A 27,099-nucleotide genomic window follows, 5' to 3' on the forward strand; every position below is an offset into this window, starting at 1 on the left:
AAAAAACGGATCAAAACGGATTCGTTTTTTTTGACGGACACAAACGTTACTGACACTATTTTTTTTGTCCGTTAAAAAAAACGGATCCGTTAAACGTATGGTAAAAACGCAGTGTGAACCCAGCCTTAGGCTATGTTCACACTACATATATTTTCGGCCGTAGTGCGAACCGCGAATATACGCTGATACCGACATAAAATTTGGTGTCTGTATCTGCGGCAATCTGTGAGCTGAGGGCACTGGAGACCTTAGTAACTATTCTGTATTAAACAGGAAACTTGTACTCACCTATAAATGAATTAGGGAACCTATATAAAGTAAGTCATGGAGGCCAGACAGGTTGTTATTAGATTCAAGCAAATAAATTCTATATAAAAAAAACTCAAGACACATTCTATCTTGTTAAAAATATCCCAACCCATTTCCATATAGCAGGGCTGGCTGGCTGACAGCGAGGAGAAGTGGACGGGATAGAAGCTCTCAAGAACGTTAATGGATTTAACACAGTCCAGTAGGAAAGCATATTTCAGAGGAAGACAAATGCAAGAACAAGAGGTCACGCTCTCACGCTGGATGCTGCCAGACTCTGGGAAATGGAAGGTAGTGGAGGGGCACGAGGCTAGCAGCAACCAAAATAAAGCTACCTGGATAAAAAAAAACTATCACAAATGTAAAGCTAACACAGATGATACAAGTGGAGCAGAACCTGAAGGAAAACAATCTGAAAGTCAAAGACGCCAGAAGTACAAAAGTCACAAAGTTTCACAACTTTTCCCCAATTAAAGGGGTAGTGCGGCTTTAAACAATTATTCACAAAATAACACACATTACAAAGTTATACAACTTTGTAATGTGTGTTATGTATGTGAATGGCCCCCTTCCCCGTGTTTTCCCCCACCCCCACCCGTGTACCCGGAAGTGTGCTGCATTATACACACCGCATCTCGTGTCGACCCTCGTCCGCCATCTTGGGACAATGACGTAATCTTCGGGAGGCCAGCCGAACCGCTCCATCCGTCCCTCATACCGGCCCCCCTATGCCGCGTCATAACTGTGATCAGCCGCGATTGGCAGAGCACAGTTATGCTGAGCCAATCACGGCTGAGCTGCTGATGACGCGGCAGAGGGAGGCCGGCATGAGGGACGGATGGAGCGGTTCAGCCGGCCTCCCGAAGACTACGTCATTGTCCCAAGATGGCGGACGGGGGTCGACACCAGATGCGGTGTGTATAATGCACACTTTCGGGTACACGGGTGGGGGGGGTGGGGGGGGGTGGGAAACACGGGGAAGGGGGCCATTCACATACATAACACACATTACAAAGTTATACAACTTTGTAATGTGTGTTATTTTGTGAATAATTATTTAGTGCCGCACTACCCCTTTATCAGGTAGGAGATCACGGGTGTCGGACCTCTGTACCCCCTGCTGATTTCCGTATTGGGCCCCTGGCTTTCATATTAGGAATAGAGCCGCAGGTACGGCATGTGACCCCACGGCTCTATTCATTCCTTTGGAGCTGACGGAAAGAGCTGAGTACAGTGCTCTTTCAGCATACTCGGCGTACTCTATCTGTCGGCTCCATAGAAATGAATAGAGCTGGGGGTCATTTGTTGTATTGTATTCATAGTCCAGAAGCTGGGGGCCCAATAAGGAGATTGGCGGGGGGTATGGAGGTTAGACCCCCTGCCATCTCCTACTTTTCCCCTATAGAAAAGTTGAGTTTTCCTGGAATACCCCTTTAAAGAAGCAATATTCTGCCCATATAATGCACATTCAGCACCACTATTCCTGCTGTGTCATCTGTTTCATCGCAGCTCTGCTGCATCCAGTAAATTTCATTACTGCATCTGTCTCATGTGGCCTCTGATCAGCCACCATCTTAATTTTCAGATTAAAAACTTCATCACAGCGCTTCTGTACGGCATCACATTGGCAGCTAGAGCCGGTACTATCTTCCAGTGTAATAATCTTAATCTCTAAACATGACTAAATAAGCCTAAAAGACTAAGTATGGCAGAACTGCCATCAAATCCATTATAACTGTATAATACTCTGTATAAGAATCAGTAACTGGGACTCTCTGTCTTCCCAAATTTGTGTGAACAGTCCATACAGTTTTCTGCACAGCAGCTGTATACTATGAATTTGGGAACCATATCAGCACAATTTTCCGCTGATCGGCCCCCACCACCACCAATTTCATAAAGCTGACACTCAGGCAAGCTAGAAGCGGTGTCTCCCCCCTCCCCCCCCCCCCCCCCCCCCCCCCGCCCCGCCAAATTAACTAACTGTAAAGGGCCCCCCTCCCCTACGCACAACACAAAGTACTGTGTGACTGTATACAGAGTATATATATATGATGTGGCAAAAAAAAATAAAAAATCTCTTGCCACAAGAGTGACTGATAGAGCAGAGAGCCAATGGCTCCTTGTTCTGCCAGTCTACTGTTTTTAACTATAAGGGCCCATTAGGAGCCCTTATGATTAAATACATAGGTGCAGGAGCAGACTACCTTCTGCTTAACCCCTTATGTACTGCAGTGTGTAAGTGACCCAAAATTCAGAAGACAAGGAGTGATCTGCTTTAATGCTGGTGCACTGATAATTCCTGATCTCTTCACAGAGCGTTGCACATTTTCCTACTTGATTGCAGCAGGCAGCTGAGAACAGAGGTCAGGGGTTATCAGTGAAGGGAAGCAGAGATCTCTTTGTCTTCTGCTTGTTAACCTTTTTTTGTATTGCAGGATGCAAGTAAGCATTGGGTCACTAAAGCCCCTATTACAAGGGGCGAAGAGAGGAAGCCAGCAGGTGCTGACCTGACAGGTCGTTGCTCGCTTGCTCCCTCTGTTCGTCCCCTTCCGCGTTCGCTGCCGGCGCTATTACATGCATCGGCAGTGAGTGGGTAAGTGCAGGGGGGATGCTCGTGGAGATGCCTGGGTGATCGCTAGATCGTCCGGGCAGCCCATAGGAGATAGCGGCGGTGTGCTGCCGCCGCTCCTATAACCTGGGGTGATGGCAGCAGATTGCCACCATCCAGATTGTTGACGTTATTTAACATGTTGAAAGACAAACATTGTGCATGTCAGCTGATCGTTGTCTTCCATTCCAACCCCCCTGCTTGGAAACATGGATACAACCTATGGTTCATCTCTGCATAGGACGCTAACTACTTCTCACCCATGCTGCAATTGTGCAATAAAGTGGGATAACAGATTTACAGGCGTCACAAATGGAATAATTTACGAATATCAGTATAAGTGTATAGAACTACTATACATATAACAGAGTAAAGAAAGACATCAATCTATATGGGAGAATAAATGAAGGGCCTCCTGTACCTGAGTAACTCTGCTTGTACTGCAGGGAGGATTTTCCTTTCGGATATTCGTTTGGCTGCTTGTAAAGCATCAGATGAGAACAACCAACTTCTATCATTGGAGCATGGGGCGTCTACTAAGACCTAGGGCACAAATACATACAAACAACATATAAAGGGTTAACTCATCATATTATATTTGGATCTAATAGTCTGAGCTGATTAAAGGGGTACTCCAGGAAAAATCACTTTCTTTCAAATCAACTGGTTCAAAAAGTTATAAAGATCTGTAATTTCTTCTATTTAAAAATCTCCAGTCTTCCAGCACTTATCAACTACTGTATGCCCTGCAGGAATTGGTGTATTCTTTCCAGTCTGACACAGTGCTCTCTGCTGCCACCTCTGTCCATGTCAGGAACTGCCCAGAGCAGGAGAGGTTTTCTATGGGGGTTTGCTGCTGCTCTGGACAGTTCCTGACATGGACAGAGGTGTCAGCAGAGAGCACTGTGTCAGACTGGAAAGAATACACCACTTCCTGCAGGACATACAGCAGCTGATAAGTATGAGAACACTTGAGAATAGAAGTACACTACAAATCTATATAACTTTTTGAAACCAGTTGATCTGAAAGAAAAAGATTTTTAATGAAGTACCTATTTAAGTTAACAGAACCCCATAGAAATAGTGTTAAAGGGGAACTCCGATCACCTCCAATGCACTTATAAAGCCACAGACATGCTTACTTTTTTTTGCCTTTTTGCATTGAGCACATAGCCAGAAGATGAAAACCCCAACTATGCAGAGAGAAGAAAACATGTCACCCTAACACAATGCAAACCTTGTCATATGAATTGGCATGTAATCTTCCTATGAGTCTCCCGTCCAGTTCAGAAGTACAGATGGTATTCATGCGGGGCGCTGGCACAAAGGATTCCAATGTCTCCTTCAGCCATCGGGATCTGTGGCTATCCGGTTCATTACAATGAAGATGCCCTAGGCAAAAAAACAACAATAACAACGCAAGCACAATGAATACTGATTGTTTAGCAATGTCTGGCAGACACTTCTTTCTTTTACAATTTTCCTGTTGTTTTCACTTACACGAAGTGAGTCACTTAAAGGGAAACTGTGTCATCATAGAATCACTTATAAACTAACCAGTGACATAAACAGTAATAGTAATAGGTATAAATAGTAATATCCACGCACAGTAACAATGGTATCAAAGCTTCCGGTGGCTGTTTCTGTATTAAAGGGGTACTCTGGTGAAAATATTTTTCTTTCAACTCAACTGTTTTCAGAAAGTTACATAGATTTGTAATTTACTTCTATTTTAAAATCTCCAGTCTTCCAGTATTTATCCGCTGCTGCATGTCCTGCAGGAAGTGGTGTATTCTTTCCAGTCTGACACAGTGCTCTCTGCTGCCACCTCTGTCCATGTCAGGAACTGTCCAGAGCAGTAGCAAATCCCCTTAAAAAAACCTCTCCTGCTCTGGACAATTCCTGACATGGACAGAGGTGGCAGCAGAGAGCACTGTGTCAGACTGGAAAGAATACACCACTTCCTGCAGGACATACAGCACCTGATAAGTACTCGAAGGCTTGAGATTTATAAATAGTAGTAAATTACAAATCTATATAACTTTCTGAAGCCAGTTTATTTATAAAGATGCATTTTGTGGTGTGGTCACAGTGTCACGGAGGGTTGTCCTCCACACTAAAGATGCAAGATGCCCGCGCTCCTGCATCGCCCCCCACAGACAATGACTGCATATGGCTGGGACGTGATATTAAAGGGATTTTATGATATAAATTACAGCCTGCTAGCTATAAAATAATAAAATACTTACCTGTATTCTGACACCACTCCACTGCTTATGTTTACTTCCCGACACCACCTGTAACTAATCAATCAAAACTGAGAGTAGGGACACGCCCCCACTGGTCCCACCCAGTTGACACTTTAGTTATACATTTCTGATAAGAATAGCAGAAGAACAGCACAGCACAGACCTACACACAAGAAACGTTTACATACTGATTAACCAAGGGGTTTTCCAATTTTAGCTCATTATCCCTTAGAGGATAGCAAGCTGATTGCTGAGGTCTGAAGGAAGCGTTCAGCCTGTCTGTACAGCCACTACTTCCAAGAATTCTCACCTAAATAAAAGTTAAAGGGGATATCAGGTTTGTTTGCTCGTCTGCTGATCGCCGTCTCTATTACCTGGTGAGCTACCTACTCAATTGAGCAGATAATTGCTTTGTGTAATAAGACCTTGAGTGCTTCTAAATTCCAGTCCTCACGGCCACCAACAGGTCAGGTTTTGAGGATATCCCATACAAAGAATGGCTGTGATAATACCTGATGCACTGAGTATAATTATATCACCTGTGAAATACCAAAGAAATCCTCAAAACATGACAGCTTCTATGAAGAGGTAAGTTATAGACTGGACCTGGGGGAGGCTGTGGATGTTGTGTATCTGGACTTTTCAAAGGCATTTGATACTGTGCCGCATGAAAGGTTGGTCTACAAAATGAGGATGCTGGGACTTGGGGAAAACATATGCAAATGGGTAAGTAACTAGTTGTGTGACAGAAAAAAAAGGGTGGTCATTGATGGAACATATTCAGATTGGGTTTTAGTTACTAGTGGGGTATCACAGGGGTCAGTGTTGGGTCCACTTCTTTTTAATATTTTTATTATTGATCTTGTAGAGGGGCTACAGAGTAGAATCTCCATTTTTGCAGATAATACTAAACTGGGTAGAGTAATCATCACAGAGGAGTCTAATATCATATTACAGAGGGATTTGGAGAAGTTAGAGGCTTGGGCAGAGAAATGGCAAATCAAGTTTAATGTGGATGAATGTAAGGTTATGCATTTGGGCCGTAGAAATAATAAGTAAACTCAACTTTAGTGATCAGTGCCAGGCAGCAGCTGCCAAGGCTAATAAAATAATGGGATGCATCAAAAGAGGCATAGATGCTAAAGATGAGAACATAGTTTTGCCTCTTTATAAATCACTGGTCAGACCACACATGGAATATTGTGTACAGTTTTGGGCACCGGTATATGAGAACGACACAGCTGAACTAGAGCGGGTGCAGAGGAGGGCAACAAAGGTCATTAAGGGAATGGGTGGGTTACAGGACCAGGACAGGTTATCAAGCTTGGGGTTATTTACGCTAGAAAAAAGACGTCTTAGGGGCGATCTGATCACAATGTACAAATATATGAATGGACAGTACAGAGATCTTTGTACCGATCTTTTTACTCCTAGGTCTGTAACCATGACAAGGGGGCATCCTCTACGTCTAGAGGAAAGAAGATTTTATCATCATCATCAACGTGGATTCTTTACTGTACGAGCGGTAAGACTGTGGAACTTTTTGCCATATGATGTTGTCATGGCTGATTCATTAAATAACTAGGTACTAGATTTCTGGTGATACATTGATCCAGGGATTATTCTGATCGCCATTGGAGTTGGGGAGGGAATTTTCTCCCTGTGATGGGGCAATTGTCATCTGCCTCATAGGGGTTTTTTGCCTTCCTCTGGATCAACACAGTAGGGTTTCTCTAGGTTGAACTTGATGGACTCTTGTCTTCTTTTAACTTTAGTAACTATGTTACTAAGAATAAGCCCCTATTACACGGGGCGACAAGAGGGAGCAAGCGAGCGCCGACCTGTCAGTGTTCCCCATTCGCTGCTGGGGCTATTACAAGCATCATCAGTGAGCGGGTGAGTGTGGGAGGGGCCGCAGGGAGCTGAAGGGGGGGTGCCCAGGTGATCGCTAGAAGATAGTGGCGGTCTCTTGCACAGGGTGATGGCAGCAGATCGTTGCTATCTTAGTCGTTTTGTTATTCAACATGTTGAAAGACAACAGACAACCATCCGCCAACATAGTTCATGTTGACTGATCAATGTCTTCCATTACACGAGACGATTATCAGCCATAACGGACGATATTGGCCAAATACAGTCGATAATCGCTTTGTGTACGGCCTTAAAGGGAACCTGTCACCAGGGGGGCAGGCACAGAGCCCACCTGACCCCCCGGTGCAGCCCCAGGATACTTACCCTTTCCGACGAGTCCCATTCCTGGAGCCGGTCCCGGGACGAAGATATTAGCGCCAGAAGCCGTGCACGCGCGCTGCTGAGTTGAGTCCGACACCCATAGAGAATGAATTGTGCCAGCATTCTCTATGGGCATCGGATTCATCTCAGCGGCGCATGCACACAGCTTCGGGCGCTGATATCTTCGTCCTGGGACCGGCTCCAGGAACGGGACTCGTCGGAAAGGGTAAGTATCCGGGGGCTGCACCGGGGGGTTGGGCGGGCTCTGTGACCGCGTCCCCGGTGGCAGGTTCCCTTTAAGTCAATGTCGTGCCTGTTATTAGTAATATATATTAGTCATCAGCTGAAGCTTTGTTCCTAATACAATTGTGAAGATAATTTTTAACTTTTTTTTTCATGAACTACAAAGAACTTTGGAGCCGGCGGGAGACCTATCAATATACCTTGTAACATAAAAAAAAGAGGAAGTAAGACAATTAGCTGAAGGTAAAATGCTCAGGAACTTACTGGCACTTAATTACAGAGCAGAAATCTGGAAAATGCTGATGCGGTTGCAGAAAGTGGTCATGTCTCTTTCAGCTCATTTCCCCGTAACGTCCTAGTAAGCAGTTCCTGCCTGACACGGTGTAACATTAATCACTGCTGGAGCGATGCACTTCAGACGCAGTTATCAGCAGGCTGCGCCCGTGCAGAGCAAAGATTCTGACAAGTGAGTTGATCTTGGCAGCTAGATAAGGACTATTGTCTCCCCTGCGCCCGACTGACTCCACTATCACTCTCTCCCAAATGTCATTTCTGAGATTGCAATATGTCCGTATAACCACAAGAGTGCAGATCGCAGGTAGGGAAGGGTCAACGCTACCGACCGTGAAAGATGAATTAGAGATGTGGCGGAAAAAATTGCAGGGTTCGAACATTAGCGGCGTATAATGAAGTCCTTCAGTAATAGACAAAAGATTACGGGGGCGAAGAGATAATAAAGTTATTCTCAACAGGTCAATCTGTCTGCTCACTAAAACAACCAGCTAAGGGTCCTATTACACAGAGCGATTTTTAACGATTAACGGCTAACGATAAACGATCGCAAACGAGATTGTTTATCGTTAATCTGAAATCATTCACCATATTACACAGAACGATGGTCGTTAGATACGATCGTTATTACGATGGTTTTTGCGATCGTTATTGCGATCGTTTAGGCCTTATGCACACGTTCAGTATTTTTTTCTGGTCCTGAAACAACCCGTGAGAAATTGCGGATTGGACATCCGTATTCCATCCGTATTCCATCCGTATTCCATCTGTATTTCCGTAATTCAATTTTTTTACTACTCATTGCTTTTCAATGCACTTCATCCGGATTTTTTTGCGGAAATACGGATGCCAACATGTTACAATCCGTAAACAATCCGTAACCAATTGATTTCAATGAGAGGATCCGCAAAAAAAAATGGGTCCGCACCGGGTCCGCACTAGGACATGTCCTTTTTTTTTTACGGATTGATTTTCATCCATTTCTGCTACTGATCGTGTGAATAGCCCAATAGACTTCAATGTGCACTAACTCGGATCCGGAAATACGGATCCGTAAATTACGGAACGTGTGAATAAGGCCTTATTCCTTCTGATCTAAAGAAAACAATGGACAATGTGCTATTACACTGAACGATTAGTGAAAAAATGCGGAATTACAGGGAACGATTAACGATATTTTAGGTTCAGATCTAAATTAACGATCAACGACATACGAACGATTTTTCGATTGTTGCCTGCAATTACACAGAACGAATATTGTTTAAATAAACAAAATATATAACAAAAAGCATCGGCCTGGAGCCATCACCGTATAAGTGCCGGGGTCTGAGTTCTACGTTTAGAGACAATAAGGGGAACTTATCAATATAGGGGGAGATTTATCAAACATGGTGTAAAGTGAAACTGGCTCAGTCGCCCCTAGCAACCAATCAGATTCCACCTTTCATTTCTCACAGACTCTTTGGAAAATGAAAGGTGGAATCTGATTGGTTGCTAGGGGCAACTGAGCCAGTTTTACTTTACACCATGTTTGATAAATCTCTCCCAATATTGTGTCCACCAGGAAAAAGGTGCTTTTTCCCCCGACGTAAGGCCTGCTCGCCTGATGGGTGGGCAGGGGGGGCGCGGCAAAGAGGGGAGGAGGCATAGCATCTTCCCACGTCGGATTTATCATGTTTTACTCCTGCTCCGGGAGATTTATCAAACATGGTGTAAAGTGACGCTGGCTCAGTTGCCCCTAGCAACCAATCAGATTCCACCTTTCATTTTCCAAAGAGTCTGTGAGGAATGAAAGGTGGAATCTGATTGCTAGGGGCAACTGAGCCAGTGCACGTGCATTGCAATGCAATCTATGGCGTTCAAGGGAGTTCCGTACACTGCACCAAAAGTAGGGCTGGGCGATATTGGCCTAAATTAATATCGCGGTTTATCGCATATGTAGCTGCGGTAACGATAATTGGACGATAACTATGACACGCCCCCTTTGTAAGCCACACCCTTTTACAAGCCACACCCACTTGGCCGTGCCAAACTGGGGATAGTTTGTTTCTATAAAGTTAAAAAAAAGTACAGTAACTTAATGAGCAGCAACCCAAACTATGTACACACCACAGGACATGTATATACAGATATACAGCATACAGCTATGTACACACTACAGGACGTGTATATACAGGTATACAGCATACAACTATGTACACACTACAGGACGTGTATATACAGATATACAGCATACAGCTATGTACACACTACAGGACGTTTATATACAGGTATATAGCCATGTACTATAGGTACCCAGAGTATATATGATGGGTATATAGTATATACAGGTGACAGTACAGTACTATCTATCTATCTATCTATCTATCTATCTATCCATCTATCTATCTCTCTGCCCTACTATACGGGGAGGCAGACAGGGGTGTATGAGTATACGGGGGGGCAGATTGGGGTGCATCACTATATGGAGGGGGCGGACAGGGGTGTATAAGTATACAGGGGGGGCAGACAAGGGTGTATGAGTATACAGGGGGGGCAGACAGGGGAGTATGAGTATACAGGGGAGGGTGGATAGTGGTGTATGACTACGGGGGGGGGGGGCAGACAGGGGTGTATGAGTATACAGGGGAGGGTGGATAGTGGTGTATGACTACGGGGGGGGGGGGCTGACAGGGGTGTATGGGTAAACAGGGGGGCGGACGGGTGTATGATTATACGGGGGGGGGGGCGGACAGGGGTGTATTGCTGTATAGGGGGGCGGGCAGGGGTGTATTACTATACAGAAAGCTGCATGCTGGGACCTGTAGTTCCCTCAGTAACAGTACAGGGCTGTAACATAGAAGGAATGCATGGGCTGCAGCAGCCAATTATTATACTGCTTGTTGCAGCCAATTATCCCTCCTATATTATAGTCCTGTACTGTTACTGAGGGAACTACAGGACAGCCGCCCCCACGTGCTGCTCCTCCACCTTCAGCTGTGACATGGCCTCCTTCCTGCACACACAGGACATTAGCATGTGCAGTGCTCACGCGGCCGGGGGATTCGGGGCGGGGGGGGGGGGGGGGGGGGGGGGGGTAGACTGGCACCAGTGCAGCGATCACGCCGGGCCGCGAGTTTGCGTGCAGGAGCGCTCTGAGGATACAGGAAAGAAGGTACTCTGGGAGCTAAAAATCCAAAAATTACCGCAGATACCGTCCTGGCAGAGTTGAGGTCGGTTAACCGACCCCAGTGACGGTATCGGTATTTTTGCGGTATACCGCCCAGCCCTAACCAAAAGGCATGCAGAGTCATATGGAGGTCATATATTTCAATGTCAATCTACCCTAGACAGTTCAGCCGACAGTTACATCTCCCGACCTACCAATATATATGAACACTCAGTACATCATCTGTCGGGGGAGAGTTGGGAGACCCCCATATACATAGACAGCTGAAGAATCCCCCCTACATTAGACAGGTGTGGCTGACTTCTGTTTAAGGTTTGTGGCCACCATAACAGGGGCATTTACACGTTCTTTGATAACATAGTCCGTGAACAGACGGGTGTGTTACGGACCGAGGAACTCTCGGCATCATGATTCATTATGATGCCGGGAGCACGGAATCAGTTTAAATATTCAAGCTACTGTACTGACACTGAGGCAAATAGACTAATGGCATATATACAGTGTATATCCACAGGATCATTTATGCCATAATTCAACATTTTTCTATTGTACAAAAAAGTGACACAATAATATCCATATGATGGGGGAGTCTCCTGCTCCGGAGCGAAGGGTGTCTGACCTGCATACACCTGAATGACTGCTATGAATATTATATTTCCTAGATGGAGGCCACAGCTGGGGGAGAAGAATAACCCACTGAACCTTTACTTAGATTACAGTTTTATTTGAAGGCCTTAGGCCAAATATACCCTACTTGCCCAAAAGGTAAAACTTAGCTTTTATTAGTATGTTTATAAAAGTGAAGAGAAGAAGTGATTGTGTATATACAGTGTTAGTTTAAGATAGGCATACGCTGATATATCAAAAAGTGTTTGCGATTTTGGGTCTTGCAACTAGGAGGTATTGTAGTACCACAGTGACCTTGTGGTTATATTTATTGTATAGTGATCCAATCAAGGGTGTATGTCTTATTCAGATCTTGATTAATATGTAAGGGTTAATATATCTGGTATTGTGAGATCGCGGGCCCGCGACAGCTTCACCGAGAAAAGATAAAACCTCTCACATATAATAGGAGTATTGGAGTATATGCACAATTAGTGCATATACTGTACGGTATAGATATGTGTATTCAGAAGCAGCAACTGCCTTTATGGCATAGAACTGTTGTCTGCTATAGTATCACTGCCACCTAGTTAAGGGGCTGGCAGTGGTATACAGCCTCAGTGTAGATACCGGTACAGTAGTCACTTCTGAGGGTACACTATTGCGGGATAGTCCGGATAAAAATTGATCGCCGCTGACTGCATGCGATCACTGCTCACTGCGGCAGACTATAGATATCGCCTCATACATGGGCTGTGTAGTCTAATATTTGTGCTAACCGCTATCAAAGGAGCAGTGGGATCAGAGTCCAACTGGAGTTGATCGCCGCTTAAAATATGCGATCACAATTTCCAGAGTCGGACTATTGATAATGGACTATGCGGTCTGAGTTTGTGCTAACCGCTGTCAAAGGGTTGGTGGAGTCAGAGTCCGACTGGAATTGATCGCTATCTGCGCGTACAATTCTCAGAAGCGGACTATTGACTGTACCCTATTGTGGGCCGTGTGGCCTCTTATAACGCTGACCGCTCACAACGGCGGGTTTGTGAATTGCGGTCTAACTCCAATCCCCCGACTCCCTCTAGTGTCACCTCTATCTGCCTATTGTATCTTCCCGATTTTTATCGGCTATAACATGATATCTATACAGCGTATGACTAATTAAAATTTGCCATTGCCATCTTTCTAACTAGTTTCATCGGTCATCACCGACTTTCTCAAAGTATTGGCGGTTGCAGTTGCTGCTTCTGAATACACATATCTATACCGTACAGTATATGCACTAATTGTGTTGTGCGACGCACTAGCAGGCTAATTGATCCTACATATCGAGGGTATGCAAATACTCCAATACTCCTATTATATGTGAGAGGTTTTATCTTTTCTCGGTGAAGCTGTCGCGGGCCCGCGATATCACAATACCAGATCTATTAACCCTTACATATTAATCAAGATCTGAATAAGACATACACCCTTGATTGGATCACTATACAATAAATATAACCACAAGAACACTGTGGTACTACAATACCTCCTAGTTGCAAGACCCAAAATCGCAAGTATGATATATCAGCGTATGCCTATCTTAAACTAACACTGTATATACACAATCACAAACATACTAATAAAAGCTAAGTTTTACCTTTTGGGCAAGTAGAGTATATTTGGCCTAAGGCCTTCAAATAGAACCTTTACTTAAGGAAAACCAGGTTCGTGTCAGGGGTCCCACCAGTTGAATGGCACAATGGTAAAGGCCAGAGATCCACTTTCATTAGACACAATCCTGACACTTTCAAGGGGTATTCCACCCAAGAGTTAAAAATAAAATACTCCCAAACCTAGCTGGTCTTAATTACCATGTCCCGCTGAGTATTTTGAGCAGTGTACCGTCTTTCTAGCTGCCGCCGTTCCTGAGTTACAAGTTTTTCTGAAAGACGATCTAAATCCAAGATGGCACCGGCCAGGAAACTACATATCCCAGTATGCATTATACCTCAAAACTGCCAAGTATCTGCCCATTGCTGGCTCAATCTGCTTCTGCTTTACACTGTAAACACAGTATCTATTTATCTATCATTTATGTATGTATCTATCTATCATCTATCTATCCATCTACAACAGGGACGGGGAACCTTCGGCCATCCAGCTGTTGCAAAACTACAATTTCCATCATGCCTGGAAAGCCAAAACTTTGCTTTGGCTGTCCAGGCATGATGGGAATTGTAGTTTTGCAACAGCTGGAGGGCCGAAGGTTCCCCATTACTGATCTACATAGATAGATTAAAAAGATAAAAAGAGAGAAAACAACTGTTTTTCCTTTCCTTTACACTGCTCAGAAGGCTGTGACTTTTCTGTTGTTCCCTCATCCTTAGCAAGGTGCTCACTGATTGGTGTGATGTCAGTGGTGGGTGCGGTTACAGATGAGGTGTTACAGCTTGCCTGGCAACAGTACAAACAGAGATCATGTGACTTTGGTCTCAGAAGGGAGGGGGAGGACAGAGGATTGGACCAGGTGGACCAGGAAGTGAGGATTTTCTGCAGCTTCAGGCTGTGAGTCAGGATGTGCTGCAGACAAACGGCCCAATTCATGTAATAGAGACCGATTACACACAAGCTTAGATTATGGGTGGGGATCAAACAGGGAAAAGTCTTCTTATGTGGAGTACCCATTTAAACAAACCAGGGCTGGAATGGACTAGTGTAACTTTCATGTGCCCCCCACCCCATGTATACCTGTCCTTGACAGTTTATTCTTCTAAACAAGAAGACAAGTGATAACAATGTCACTGAATAACATGTACTAAAAAAAAAAAGCAACAAAAATTTTTCAAGTGCTCCTCTCTATCATCCCAGACAATCATATCTTATCCACAGTCCTAAAGATGGATTTCAAAGTAATAAAAATACTTTATCAGACTGAAGAAGCTACCTGCACATTTTGCTGAGAACATGAGAGGAGTCCCTTTAGGATTCTGTACTCTCCTAAGCGCCACCATAGAGACACAGGTAAACCCAGCAATACATATAACCTATAGGCATATAATACAAGGGGCAACACTGTACATCAAGTGGGTAAGCAGATCTATAAGAAGGTACAGAACACAGTGGAAAATAATTATTATACTGTTATTGGGAACAATGTGAACGGTAACCGTTCTGATATCTGGTATCAATCTGGCTTGTATTCTTGATGAAATCTTCTTGTTTGACACCTGTCCTGACCTCTGCCAGTCTATAGCCTATGGCTTCTGCCCTTGGATTGGCTGGCTTGGATTCCTGCTCGCTGCCTCGGTACCACAATTTGGTGATGGCAACCTATATCCGAGCCCCAGATGGAGACAACTCTTTTGGTAGCAACAAGGGCATCCCACACCCTCTCTCAAAGATTAAAGAGGTACACCAGAGAAATTACTGTTTATAAATTAACTGGTGTCAGAAAGTTATACTTGTAAATTACTTTAAGTTATAATTTGTAAATTACTTTTATTTAAAAATCTCAAGTCTTCCAGTACTTATCAGCTGCTGTATGTCCTGCAGGAAGTCAGGAAGTGATGTATTCTTTCCAGTCTGACACAGTGGTCTCTGCTGCCACCTCTGTCCATGTCAGGAACTGTCCAGAGCAGCAGCAAATCCCCATAGAAAACATCTCCTGCTCTCCAGGCTGGAAAGAAAACACCACTCTCTGTAGTACATACAGCAGCTGATAAGTACTGGAAGACTTAAGTTTTGTTTTTGTTTTTTTTTCATTTTAATAAAAGTGATTTACAAATCTGTGTAACTCTCTGATATATATCTCTTTCAAATTAACAGGTTCCAGAAAGTGTCAGATTTGTAATTTACTTCTATTAAAAAATCTCCAGTCTTTCAGTACTTATTAGCTGCTGTATGCCCTGCAGGAAGTGGTGTATTCTCTCCAGTCTGATACAGTGCTCTCTGCTGCCACCTCTGTCCATATCAGGAACTGTCCAGAGCAGTAGCAAATCCTCATAGAAAACCTCTCCTGCTCTCCAGACTGGAAAGAATATACCACTTTCTGCAGGGCATACATCAGCTCATAAGTACTGGAAGACTTCAGAAGACTACAGAAGACTACATATCTCCTGTCAACAGTTGATTTTTTTTTTTTTTTTTTGCTGAAGTACCCCTTAAAGATTTTCCAGACAAGCAAATTAAAAAGCAGATGAAAATCTTTTCCACAAATTTGATGACAATCCCAGCCAGTTACCTGGTGAGGCACACTGCAGCATTGTTATAGACTTGCCACCGGGGGCAGCGCACATATCCAGGACTCTCTCTCCAGGCTGGACATCCATTGCCAGCACTGGCAGCAGGGAAGAGGCATTCAGGATGTAGTAACCTTTAATCCTGCCAGTCTGATGGCGCTGAGAAGGAAATTTTCCAGGATTCCTACTAATATAGCAGTCCAACGATTCTGGGAAAGTATGATGAGTGAGCCGCTGGTATCCGCGCAGCAATAGTTGCTTCTTGGTCTCAGAACTGCAGTGGAGATTATTCAGTAACACAGCATACTGCCAGAGGCCAGGGGTGGTCAGCACCTCCCTGTGGGTTACATACATGTATATTAATATTTGCAGCATAAACACGGATTTAAAGGGATTTGCTGTGTTAGTAATTGCTCAGTATACAGTATTAGTAACTGTACTCACTGCACTTAATGACAGCAGCTCCCTGTGTACCTCATAGAGCAGCTAAAATCAGACTCCCCTTCTGTGCTGTCCTGTTCTGTGGTGATTCTGTCCATAAGATGGCCGACATGGAGGAGCATGTTACCATGCCTGTGTCCACCACTGAGCCTGTACATGCATATGGAGGGCACTGGGGGTTGGGCATGGTCACATGGTCCTCCACGCCAGCCATCTTATGGACAGAATCACCACAGAGCAGGACAGAACAGCCTGGAGAAGGGAGTCTGGTTTTAGCTCTATGAGGTACACAGGGAGCTGCTATCAGTAAGTGCAGTGAATACACTGACTGATACTGTATACTGAACCATTACTATAAAGTGCCCAACCCCTTTAATCTTGTAACAATTCACAGTGACTTCAGGCTTCAAAGAACTGCTGTCCTGTATGGTGCAAAGACCTTGTCTATCTTATCCTCAGAAAATTAAAGAGTAACTAGAATTTTAAAATAATACCTATAATATCTCATAGCAATACAACATTCCACCTTCCGGTAGTTTGTATCTACTCTGCAAGGATAATGTATCTACCCTGTAAGGTAACACCGTGTTTCCCACAAAATAACACAGTGTTTTATATTAATCTTTGCTATCAAAGATGCACTAGGTCTTTTTCAGGGGATGTCTTATTTTTCCATGAAGCAGAATTTACATGTCACAGGCACAGCAGGGACAGCGTACAGTATGGCGGCTTCCAGCCACCAGGGGGAGCTCACCACAACACACTCATACAGCACAGCAAAGACAGTATACAGCAGTCATGTCAAACTTTGGCCCGTGGTGCCACTATTTTTGGCCCGCCAGGCAATTCCAAGTTTGAATTACATCTGGCCTGCCATGGCTATTATATAAGAGACTATTGGGGAGGGCTGGCTACTATATGAGACTATGGGGAGGGCTGGCTACTATATGAGACTATGGGGGAGGGCTGGCTACTGTATGAGACTATGGGGGAGGGCTGGATACTGTATGAGACTATGGGGGAGGGCTGGCTCCTATATGAGACTACTGGGGAGGGCTGGCTACTATATAAGTGACTATTGGGGAGGGCTGGCTACTATATAAGAGACTATGGGGCAGGGCTGGCTACTATATAAAAGACTATTGGGGAGGGCTGACTACTATACGAGACTATTGGAGAGGGCTGGCTACTATATAAGAGACTATGGGGAGCGCTGGCTACTATATCAGACTACTGGAGAGGGCTGGCTACTATATGAGACTATGGGGAGCGCTGGCTACTGTATGAGACTATGGGGAGGGCTGGCTACTACATGAGACTATGGGGGAGGGCTGGCTACTATATGAGACTATGGGGGAGGGCTGGTTACTGTATGAGACTAAGGGGGAGGGCTGGCTCCTATATGAGACTACTGGGGAGGGCTGGCTACTATATGAGACTATTGGGGAGGGCTGGCTACTATATCAGACTACTGGGGAGGGCTGGCTACTATATAAGAGACTATGGGGAGGGCTGGCTACTAAGAGACTATGGGGAGGGCTGGCTACTATATAAGACACTTGTGGGGCTGGCTACTATTTGGGCACTACTAGGAGGGCTGACTACTAAGTCGGGCAATTTTGGTTGGGTTGGCTACTACATGGGGCAATATTGGGGGGGGGGCTATTACATGGGTTGGGGTTTAATCATATCATAGCAATTTATCATGTCATTTATTATGGGAGGCGCACACCACTGACACCACTGACACACCTGCACATTTACAAGTGACGGCCGCGGAAGGGAACATGGGGTTTGTAAGCAGGTGACGGTCTTCACTTCCTGCATGCAGCTGCTCTGCAACGCATGGTGAAGTTAGGGGACAACTGCAGAGGGCTAAAAAGAATCCCAGCTGCGCGCCCTCGTGTTCTGTTCTGCAGGCATGCTTCAAAAAAGAAAAAAACTTCGCTATTTCTTACTTTCGGGGGAGGCCTTATATTTAGCAATTCAGCAAAACCTCTACCACGTCTTATTTTCTGGGGCCGTCTTATTTATGGGGAAACAGGGTAGTAGCACATAGTAGAGAGGGAGGAGGGGGATGCGGCTGCAGCTTCCCAATCAATATTTCAGTGACATGGTGGCGAAGAAGGGTTGCTGAACAGTGAAGACATCTGAGATTGTGCTACTGTGTGGCGGCCTATAGGGATAGGTAGCAACAAGGCTCATTTCTCTCGGAAGCGATATTCATCCCTGGACTTATTACCGCAAACATCTTATAATTGGATTATTGAACTTACTTGACTGTTTTCCACTGATCCCCCAGTTCATTGGTATAAGTTTTATCAAAGTAATCCAGCACCACCTGGCAAATCTGTCTCTTCAGTCTCGCCATCTGGTTTGCAGAGGACACAAAACAGACACAAATATGTATTGTTAAAGGGGAACTCTTGAGACAATTTTTTTTCAAATCAACTGGTGTCAGAAAATTATATAGATCTGTAAATTTCATCAATTTAAAAAAAACTCAAGCCTTCCAGTACTAATAAGCTGCTATATGTCCTGCAGGAAGTGGTGTATTATTTCCAGTTTGACACAGTGCTCTCTGCTGCCACCTCTGCCCCTGCCAGGAACTACAGGAGAGGTTTTCTATGGGGATTTGCTGCTGCTCTGGACAGTTCCTGAGATGGACAGAGGTGGCAGCAGAGAGCTCTGTGTCAGACTGGAGAGAATACACCATTTCCTGCAGGACATACAGCAGCTGATAAGTACTGGAAGAATAAAGATTTTTAATAGAAGTAATTTCCAAATCCTGTATTAACTGTAGTAACTTTTTTTCCTCTCCCTCGGAATACCCCTTTAAAAAAACAAACATAATGATAAAGGCAGAAGTAGCATTGGATAGCATTGAATAGAGGATGATGGCAGGGGGACACTGGGGGACGCCCGGGCACTGCAGGGACACTGAACATCCCTCTGCCATCATCCTCTCCAGCAGCCACAGCCGCACTGCTCTGGGAGTCGGGTCGTGACATCACCATGTTATCCAGGAAGTGACATCACCATGTTATCCAGGAAGGGACATCACCATGTTATCCAGGAAGGGACATCTCCATGGTATCCAGGAAGTGACATCACCATGTTATCCAGGAAGGGACATCTCCATGGTATCCAGGAAGTGACATCACCATGTTATCCAGGAAGTGACATCACCATGTTATCCAGGAAGTGACATCACCATGTTATCCAGGAAGTGAAGCCTTGATGCAATAATAAGTGCAGGAAAAAAAGCACTTTATAAGCATTTCCCGTAATAAGTGTATATTAGGGATTTGTATAACTTTTAGGGGGCAATACAATACTTAAATGACATTTTTTTGTCGGACTTCTCCTTTTACACCACACTTGTGTATTTACAAGCTTTCTAGTAGCTGTGGATGAGCCATCGATGTCTGGGTTGTGCACATGAATATAGAAGGAGAAAAGTGTTGTGCAATGGCAGTCTCTTCCTCATTCTCCGAGGAGGGATCATCCATCTCCAGCTACACACAGGTCACTGCCTGATCACATGAGATCAGTGTAATGCTGATCTGTACAGTGACGCAGCAGCGGGTGACACATCGGGATCAGTTTCATATGTGACCTGTGGAATGCTATAGGACAATCAGGATCTGTCAGCCAATCCTCCTGATGGCAGATACTGCAGGATGACACCACAGACACTGGAGTTTCTATAAGATGCTACAAGGAAACTTCAGTGAAAACTGTAATAACTCCATAGACCTATAATGAATAGATGCGATAGATAGATAGATAGTAGATAGATGCGTGTGGACTGTGACCATGCACATTCACTAGTAATGCCAGAAGTGCCTCTTACTGCAGCCAGACCAGTCTATGTATAAATAAATTAAAAAAAAATATTTTAAAGGGGTACTCCAGAGACTAATTTTTTATTTTTTTCTAAATAAAGTTATATTACTTTGTTATATGGGTTTAATTAATTATTTTTCATTATTTACAGATGTACTTTTAGCAGTAAGTGGCCACAAGGCGCCCTCTGCTGCCACCAGTGTTCGTGTTGGGAACTGCAGGGCTATAAAGTCCTCTGGTTCTCGATCCCCTGCTCTGTTTTAGAGTACAGTCCCACTCCCCTGATATACTGTATATTCTTGTTTACAATACACATGGCGGAGTGATGTTTGCTATCACAGCTCACCCTTCCTCTAGCTTCTAGCACAGTAAGCAGTAATAGTAATCATCGCTCCCTCTGCAGAGCCCCCCGGCCCCCTATGTACTGTACATAAGAATAGTCAGTACACGGGGAACAGGGCTTGAGAAAAACAATGGATTGTGAACTCCAGGCCAGACACAGCCCTGCAGAGTGCCCCCTATATTACAAGCTATATAACTTTATGAAAGAAAGGTAAAAATAATAATAATTGGAATTTGATGGAATACTCCATTAAAGGAGTCCTTTATTAAATTATTGTACTGCCCTCCAAAAGTTATACAAATCACCAATATACACTTATTATGGGAAATGCTTATAAAGTGCTTTTTTCCCTGCACTTACTACAGCATCAAGGCTTCACTTCCTGGATAACATGGTGATGTCACTTCCTGGATAACATGGTGAGGTCACTTCCTGGATAACATGGTGATGTCACTTCCTGGATAACATGGTGATGTCACTTCCTGGATAACATGGTCATGTCACTTCCTGGATAACATGGTGATCAGAGATGAGCGAACCGGGGTTCGGGTTCGAGTCCATTTGAACCTGAACGTTCAGCATTTGATTAGCTGGGGCTGCTGAACTTGGATTACGCTCTAAGGTTGTCTGGAAAACATGGATACAGCCAATGACTATATCCATGATTTCCACATAGCCTTAGGGCTTTATCCAAGTTCAGCAGCCACCGCTAATCAAATGCCGATCGTTCGGGTTCGGCTGGACTTGAACCCGAATCCGGTTCGCTCATCTCTAATGGTTATGTCACTTTCTGGATAACATGGTGATGTCACTTTCTGGATAACATGGTGATGTCACTTCCTGGATAACATGGTGATGTCACTTTCTGGATAACATGGTGATGTTACTTCCTGGATAAAATGGAGATGTCACTTCCTGGATAACATGGTGATGTCACGACCCGACTCTCAGAGCTGTGCAGGCGGTGGCTGCTGGAGAGGATGATGGCAGGGGGATACTCAGTGTCCGTCCAGTGCCCTGTGTCCCTCAGTGTCCCCCTGCCATCATCCTCTCATGCAGCCACAGCCTGCACAGCTCTGGGAGTCGGGTTGTGACATCACCATGTTATCCAGGAAGTGACATCACCATGTTATCCAGGAAGTGACATCACCATGTTATCCAGGAAGTGACATCACCATGTTGTCCAGGAAGTGACATCACCATGTTATCCAGGAAGTGACATCACCATGTTATCCAGGAAGTGACATCACCATGTTATCCAGGAAGTGAAGCCTTGATGCAGTAGTAAGTGCAGAGAAAAAAGCTCTTTATAAGCATTTCCCATAATAAGTGTATATTGGGGATTTGTATAACTTTTGGGGGAGCGATACAATACTTTAATAATAATTTTCACCGGACTTCTCCTTTAACCTCTTAATGACACATGACGGGTATACCCGTCATGCGGCCGGCTAATTAACTATTCAAATGCAGCTGTCAAAGCTGACAGCTGCATTTGGATAGTATATGTGCTCCCTGTCCCTGGTGTCTAGTGGGGGATCTCCCCCCTGCGATGCGATCACGGAGGGGAGATCACTTGTACTGAGCCGGCCGGGGCTCAGCGTCGCTCCGACGCTGTTCCCGACTCGGCAATCTATTCAGATGGTCTGCAGCAGACCATTATAATAGAGCCATAATCTGATGGATCATTGCTCTATTATATACACAGGATTGATCTCAATGGGAGATCAGTTTTCTGTATATAGAAGTCCCCCAGGGGGGCTTCATATTACTGTAAGTGAAAGTAAAAAAAAGTGTTTTTATTAATAAAAAGCCCCCTCCCCTAATAAAAGTCTGAATCACCCCCCTTTTCCCATTTTACAAATAAAAATTAAATAAATAAATAAATAAATAAACATGTTTGCTATCACCGCGTGCGTAATCGGACGAACTATTAATTAATCACATTCCCAATCTCGCACGGTAAACGGCGTCAGCGCAAAAAAAAACCTAAGTGCAAAATTGCGCATTTTTGGTCGCATCAAATCCAGAAAAATTGTAATAAAAAGCGATCAAAAAGTCGTATATGCGCAATCAAGGTACCGATAGAAAGAACACATCACGGCGCAAAAAATGACACCTCACCCAGCCCCATAGACCAAAGGATAAAAGTGCTATAAGCCTGGGAATGGAGCGATTTTAAGGAACATATATTTGTTAACAATGGTTTGAATTTTTTACAGGCCATCAGATAAAATATATGTTATACATGTTATATATCGTTGTAATCGTAACGACTTGAGGAACATTTATAACAAATACGTTTTTCCATAGGACACACAGCGTAAAAATGAAGCCCCCCTCAAAGAAAAATAATTGTGTTGTTTTTTTTTGTCAATTTCACTGCACATATAATTTTCTTCTGGTTTCGCAGCATATTTTATGCAAAAGATCAGCCTGTCCTTGCGAAGTACAATTAGTGACGCAAAAAATAAGGGCTCAAGTGGGTCTGTAGGTGTAAAAATGCAAGTGCTATGGCCTTATATACACAAGGAGGAAAAAACGAAAATGCAAAAACGAGAGTTAGCCCGGTCCTTAAGGGGTTAAGGGCAGGATAGTCTTCAAGGTGCTGTACAGTACACACCATTAGGCGGGGGGGGGGGGGGGGAGCTCGTTCTGGTAGAGGTACAGAGTAGTACAGAACACGTGGTGTCCCCCCCTACTGTACACTGCCAGTCAGTGCATGCACCTCAGTAATACAGGGGTAATACAGTCGGATATTACAGCTATGGACACTAATGGATCAGGAGAAATTTTTGCATTGTACTGTGAGTAATAGTATTGTAGCATATATATCCCCGTATATACTGAATATTGCATCTTAATGCTGTATAATGTTTTTAGTGCATGTTACATGTATATGTGAGAAATGTATACCATAAAAGTGTGGAGAATGCTGTATGTTCACCGTTAACGTGTCCCCCCTGTGGAGCTGTCTGTATTAGTGATGGCTTATCCCCCCTCTTATAGCTCTAGTATATGAGTATATACAGTAGTACTGTGCCCTATAACAGGAATAGGGAACCTTCGGCTCTCCAGCTGTTGCACAACTACAACTCCCATCATGCTTGGACAGCCAAAGCTAACCTATAGCCTGCCAGCTGCTGCAGAACTACAACCCCCAGCATGCCCAGCTGTAGAACCACAGGTTGAGGATCAATGCTAGCATGTATATAAAACAGGGGTAGGGAACCTTGACTCTCCAGCTGTTGCAAAACTACAACTCCCATCAAGCTAAAGCTTTATCATGATGGGGGTTGTAGTTTTGCAACAGCCAAGGTTCCCTGCCCGATACAAAGCTTGATTTTTTTTTTATAGGGCGTGGTTTATTGTGGGCGTGTCTTATCCTATCGGTTTGGTCCTCCTATGTGTCATCTCCTACACACTGACCTGTCTATAGAGAACTGGTAGTGCACGGTGTACACGGGGACGGATAGCTCTGTAATCCTGATCACTCACCTATCGCGATGGGATTCCAATTATATCGCGATTTTTACAAGCGGCCCAATTATTCCTCTAACCACGTGTACAAAAACAATCCGGAACGGAAAGGGTCACATCCAGACGAGACTTAGTGATCATGTGACCGCTTACTGTTATACGTCACTTCCGGGACCGCTGCATTCTGGGAATTGTAGTCCAACCGGCCGTCTTCCTGTTAGAACGATGTGGTCGCTCCTGGCAGCCTGTTGTATTCACAGCTGCAGGGTTGGAGCAGTGTGGACGTCATATAGGATCAGTGTTGTTTGGGCTAATGTTTCACTCTAAATCCCGAGACTGCTGGTTATAATATCACTATGCTATTATTACAGGCCGCTACTAGAGTACAGAAGACAAAGGCTTATAACCTTAGAGAGCTGTACAGTTATAGAACTACTAGTCCCAGCAGGCCCCAAAATATCACAAACACAATGGGGCCTGACTTCTTTTTAAGAGAAGCTAATTTTATAAATATACTGCAGAATATGATACGTCCAATAAGTCCCATGCAAGAGCCCTATTAAGGGTACGTTCACACTTACCGGATCCGCAGCAGATTTCATTTCAATAACTGAACACAGCATCAAATCTGCTGCGGATCCTGTAGGTGTGAACGCACCCTAAAAGGATTAACGCATGAAACTCACCGGACGGGACAATCATCCAGTATCAGCAGCAACAGCACACTGAGCTATCTGGAGAATCATTGTAACAGGTAATAAAAATAAAAAAAATTCCATTTCTGCAATTTATTTTCGTTTTTTTTTGTTTTTTTTGCTACTGCAAACCTGCCATTTTTGGGCAACCAATGGACCTTGCACTTTATTTTATGGCTGTAACACTTTACTTAGGCCATGTTCACACAGCTGATAAATAATGGGTCAGAAGTAGTGCTGAGCCAACCTGTCAGGATGTCCATTATTCGGAGCCCCACGCTCCATCGTGTGAACTGACAGTGGTTTGTGCGGCTGCTATTCAATGAATAGTAATCGCACAAAACTGACATGACCGTTTTTCATGCGGCCGGCTGGGATCCCGGCTGGAGTGTATACTATGAGGGAGATTTATCACACATGGTGTAAAGTGAAACTGGCTCAGTTGCCCCTAGCAACCAATCAGATTCCACCTTTCATTTTCCAAAGAGTCTATGAGGAATGAAAGGTGGAATCTGATTGGTTGCTAGGGGCAACTGAGCCAGTTTCACTTTACTCCATGTTTGATAAATCTGCCCCCATATGTGTATTCACTGCGGCCGGGATTCCCTCTGACTTCTATGCCATGTATCTTTTGTATTAATCACGGCCGTTGTTGTAAATCAGTAACAACAGCCCTGATTGATACAAAAGATATGTTGTGTGAACACAGCCTAACTGTGCATAGAGAGCTGTCACTGAGTTGCCCCCCCCCCCCCATGACTGCTTAGCCCACAATTAGCAGAGACCTAAATAAAATAAAAAAAAGTTAACCCACAACACTTAGGCTTAAGATTCCATGTGGAACCCCACCGCGCAGACTCAGCGCTGAATCCTGCCTGCTATCAGTTTGGATGGGACGGCTCACTCGCCTCTGCGTTTCTCTGCTCAAAGAATTGACATGTCAATTCTTTGAGTGGAGAGACGAGAAGAGCAGAGGTGCGTGAGCCCTCCCATTTAAAGTGCTAGAAGGCAGGATTCCGTAGTGTGAACAGGGCCTACAGTGCATAAGCCGACTCTATGTCATGGACTGAACTCTTGACCTTTTATGGGTCTCTCTGTATCATGATTTATTATGATGCCGAGAGCTCTGAAACAGCTTAACTTCTTTGCTGGTGAACTGACACGGCTGTGTCAGTACAGGAGCACGGAGCCTTTACTGTTTAGTAGCTCCCGGCATCATAATACATTATGATACAAAAAATTCCACTGAAGGTCAAGAGTTCAGATGGCGCATATAGACAAACCATGTATCCCATATGTCTGCATGCCGCCTAAAGCCCAAGTCTATCAATGTGTGTAATCTGCCCATAGCCACCAATCACAGCACCGCTCTCCTTTTAGGCTGGGTTCACACTACATTTTTGCAATAAGTTTTTTTTCACAAAAAACGGATGGAAAAAACGGATGCAACTGTGTGCATTCGTTTTTCCATTGACTTCGTTCGTCGACCATGTTTTTGTGTCCGTCAAAAAAAAAAAAAAAACGGATCCGTTTTTTTTTTTAAATATTATTATTATTATAATGGAAGTCAATGGAAAAACGGATGCACACAGTTGCATCCGTTTTTTGCAACAAAAAACAAAAAAAAAAAAAAAAAAACCGGATTGCAAAAACGTAGTGTGAACCCAGCCTTACCAGTGCTGAAACCTGAGCTGTGATTGGCTGCTATGTTTTGCACACTTTGTCTATCAGCAATAGAAAGAGATAAGATACAGTGCACACTGCATTATTTACACAGCTTTACTTCAGGTTCTGTAGTGTACCAATATATCTGATAAAATTCTATACAATTATTATATACAGTACCATTGCAGAGTATATATAGCAGTAGAAAGATAGTGGCTACATAATGGTGAAGGCCAGAAAACCAAAATGGTATGGATAAGGCGGACTATATGGCAGACTAGGTCATGTGACTTTGCATCATACAAGTGTCTATGTGGTCAGGCTGCCAGTCACAATGTGTCAGGTAACGCTGGCACTCACCTCAATGGCAGTCACATTTGTCTACAATTTTATTTATTTTTTACAGTCCAATTGTAACTGTAACAAAGTTGCACAGTAACAAGGTGCAATAATATGTTGGTCTTGGGACCCATGTTGCGGTGTTGCCTAAATTGTCACAGGGAACAATTTTATTAAATAATAAGATTACTCCGCCCCCATGACTTTGCTGCTACCCCCATTGCTAAAACCAGACAAACCGTTTTATCGGCTACATGAAGCCTTTATGCTTTCAAAGGGGTTTGATAGAGCTTTTTGGTTTTTTCTATAGTAAATATGCCAAAGTTGGCATAAAAAAAGTGTGTACTCACCCAA

General features: G+C 44.1%; 2 protein-coding genes across 2 annotated transcripts in view; one reads left to right on the forward strand and one right to left on the reverse strand.

Annotated features, from left to right (window-relative positions):
• NSUN3 (NOP2/Sun RNA methyltransferase 3) overlaps window positions 1-24,181 on the reverse strand; it is a 42,525-nt gene extending 18,344 nt beyond the window's left edge. The window contains exons 1-5 of the mRNA XM_069945227.1: window positions 24,065-24,181; window positions 18,651-18,745; window positions 15,936-16,270; window positions 4,158-4,312; window positions 3,342-3,463 (exon numbers count right to left, since the gene is read on the reverse strand). Coding sequence (XP_069801328.1) covers window positions 3,342-3,463; window positions 4,158-4,312; window positions 15,936-16,270; window positions 18,651-18,745 — 707 coding nt within the window. The 5' untranslated portion in view covers window positions 24,065-24,181. The remainder of the gene's footprint in view (window positions 1-3,341; window positions 3,464-4,157; window positions 4,313-15,935; window positions 16,271-18,650; window positions 18,746-24,064) is intronic.
• STX19 (syntaxin 19) overlaps window positions 1-27,099 on the forward strand; it is a 184,068-nt gene that overhangs the window by 123,086 nt on the left and 33,883 nt on the right. The gene's annotated exons all lie outside the window — the stretch shown is intronic.

Source organism: Dendropsophus ebraccatus, chromosome 11 (assembly GCF_027789765.1).
Source record: "Dendropsophus ebraccatus isolate aDenEbr1 chromosome 11, aDenEbr1.pat, whole genome shotgun sequence".
Lineage (NCBI taxonomy): Eukaryota > Metazoa > Chordata > Amphibia > Anura > Hylidae > Dendropsophus > Dendropsophus ebraccatus.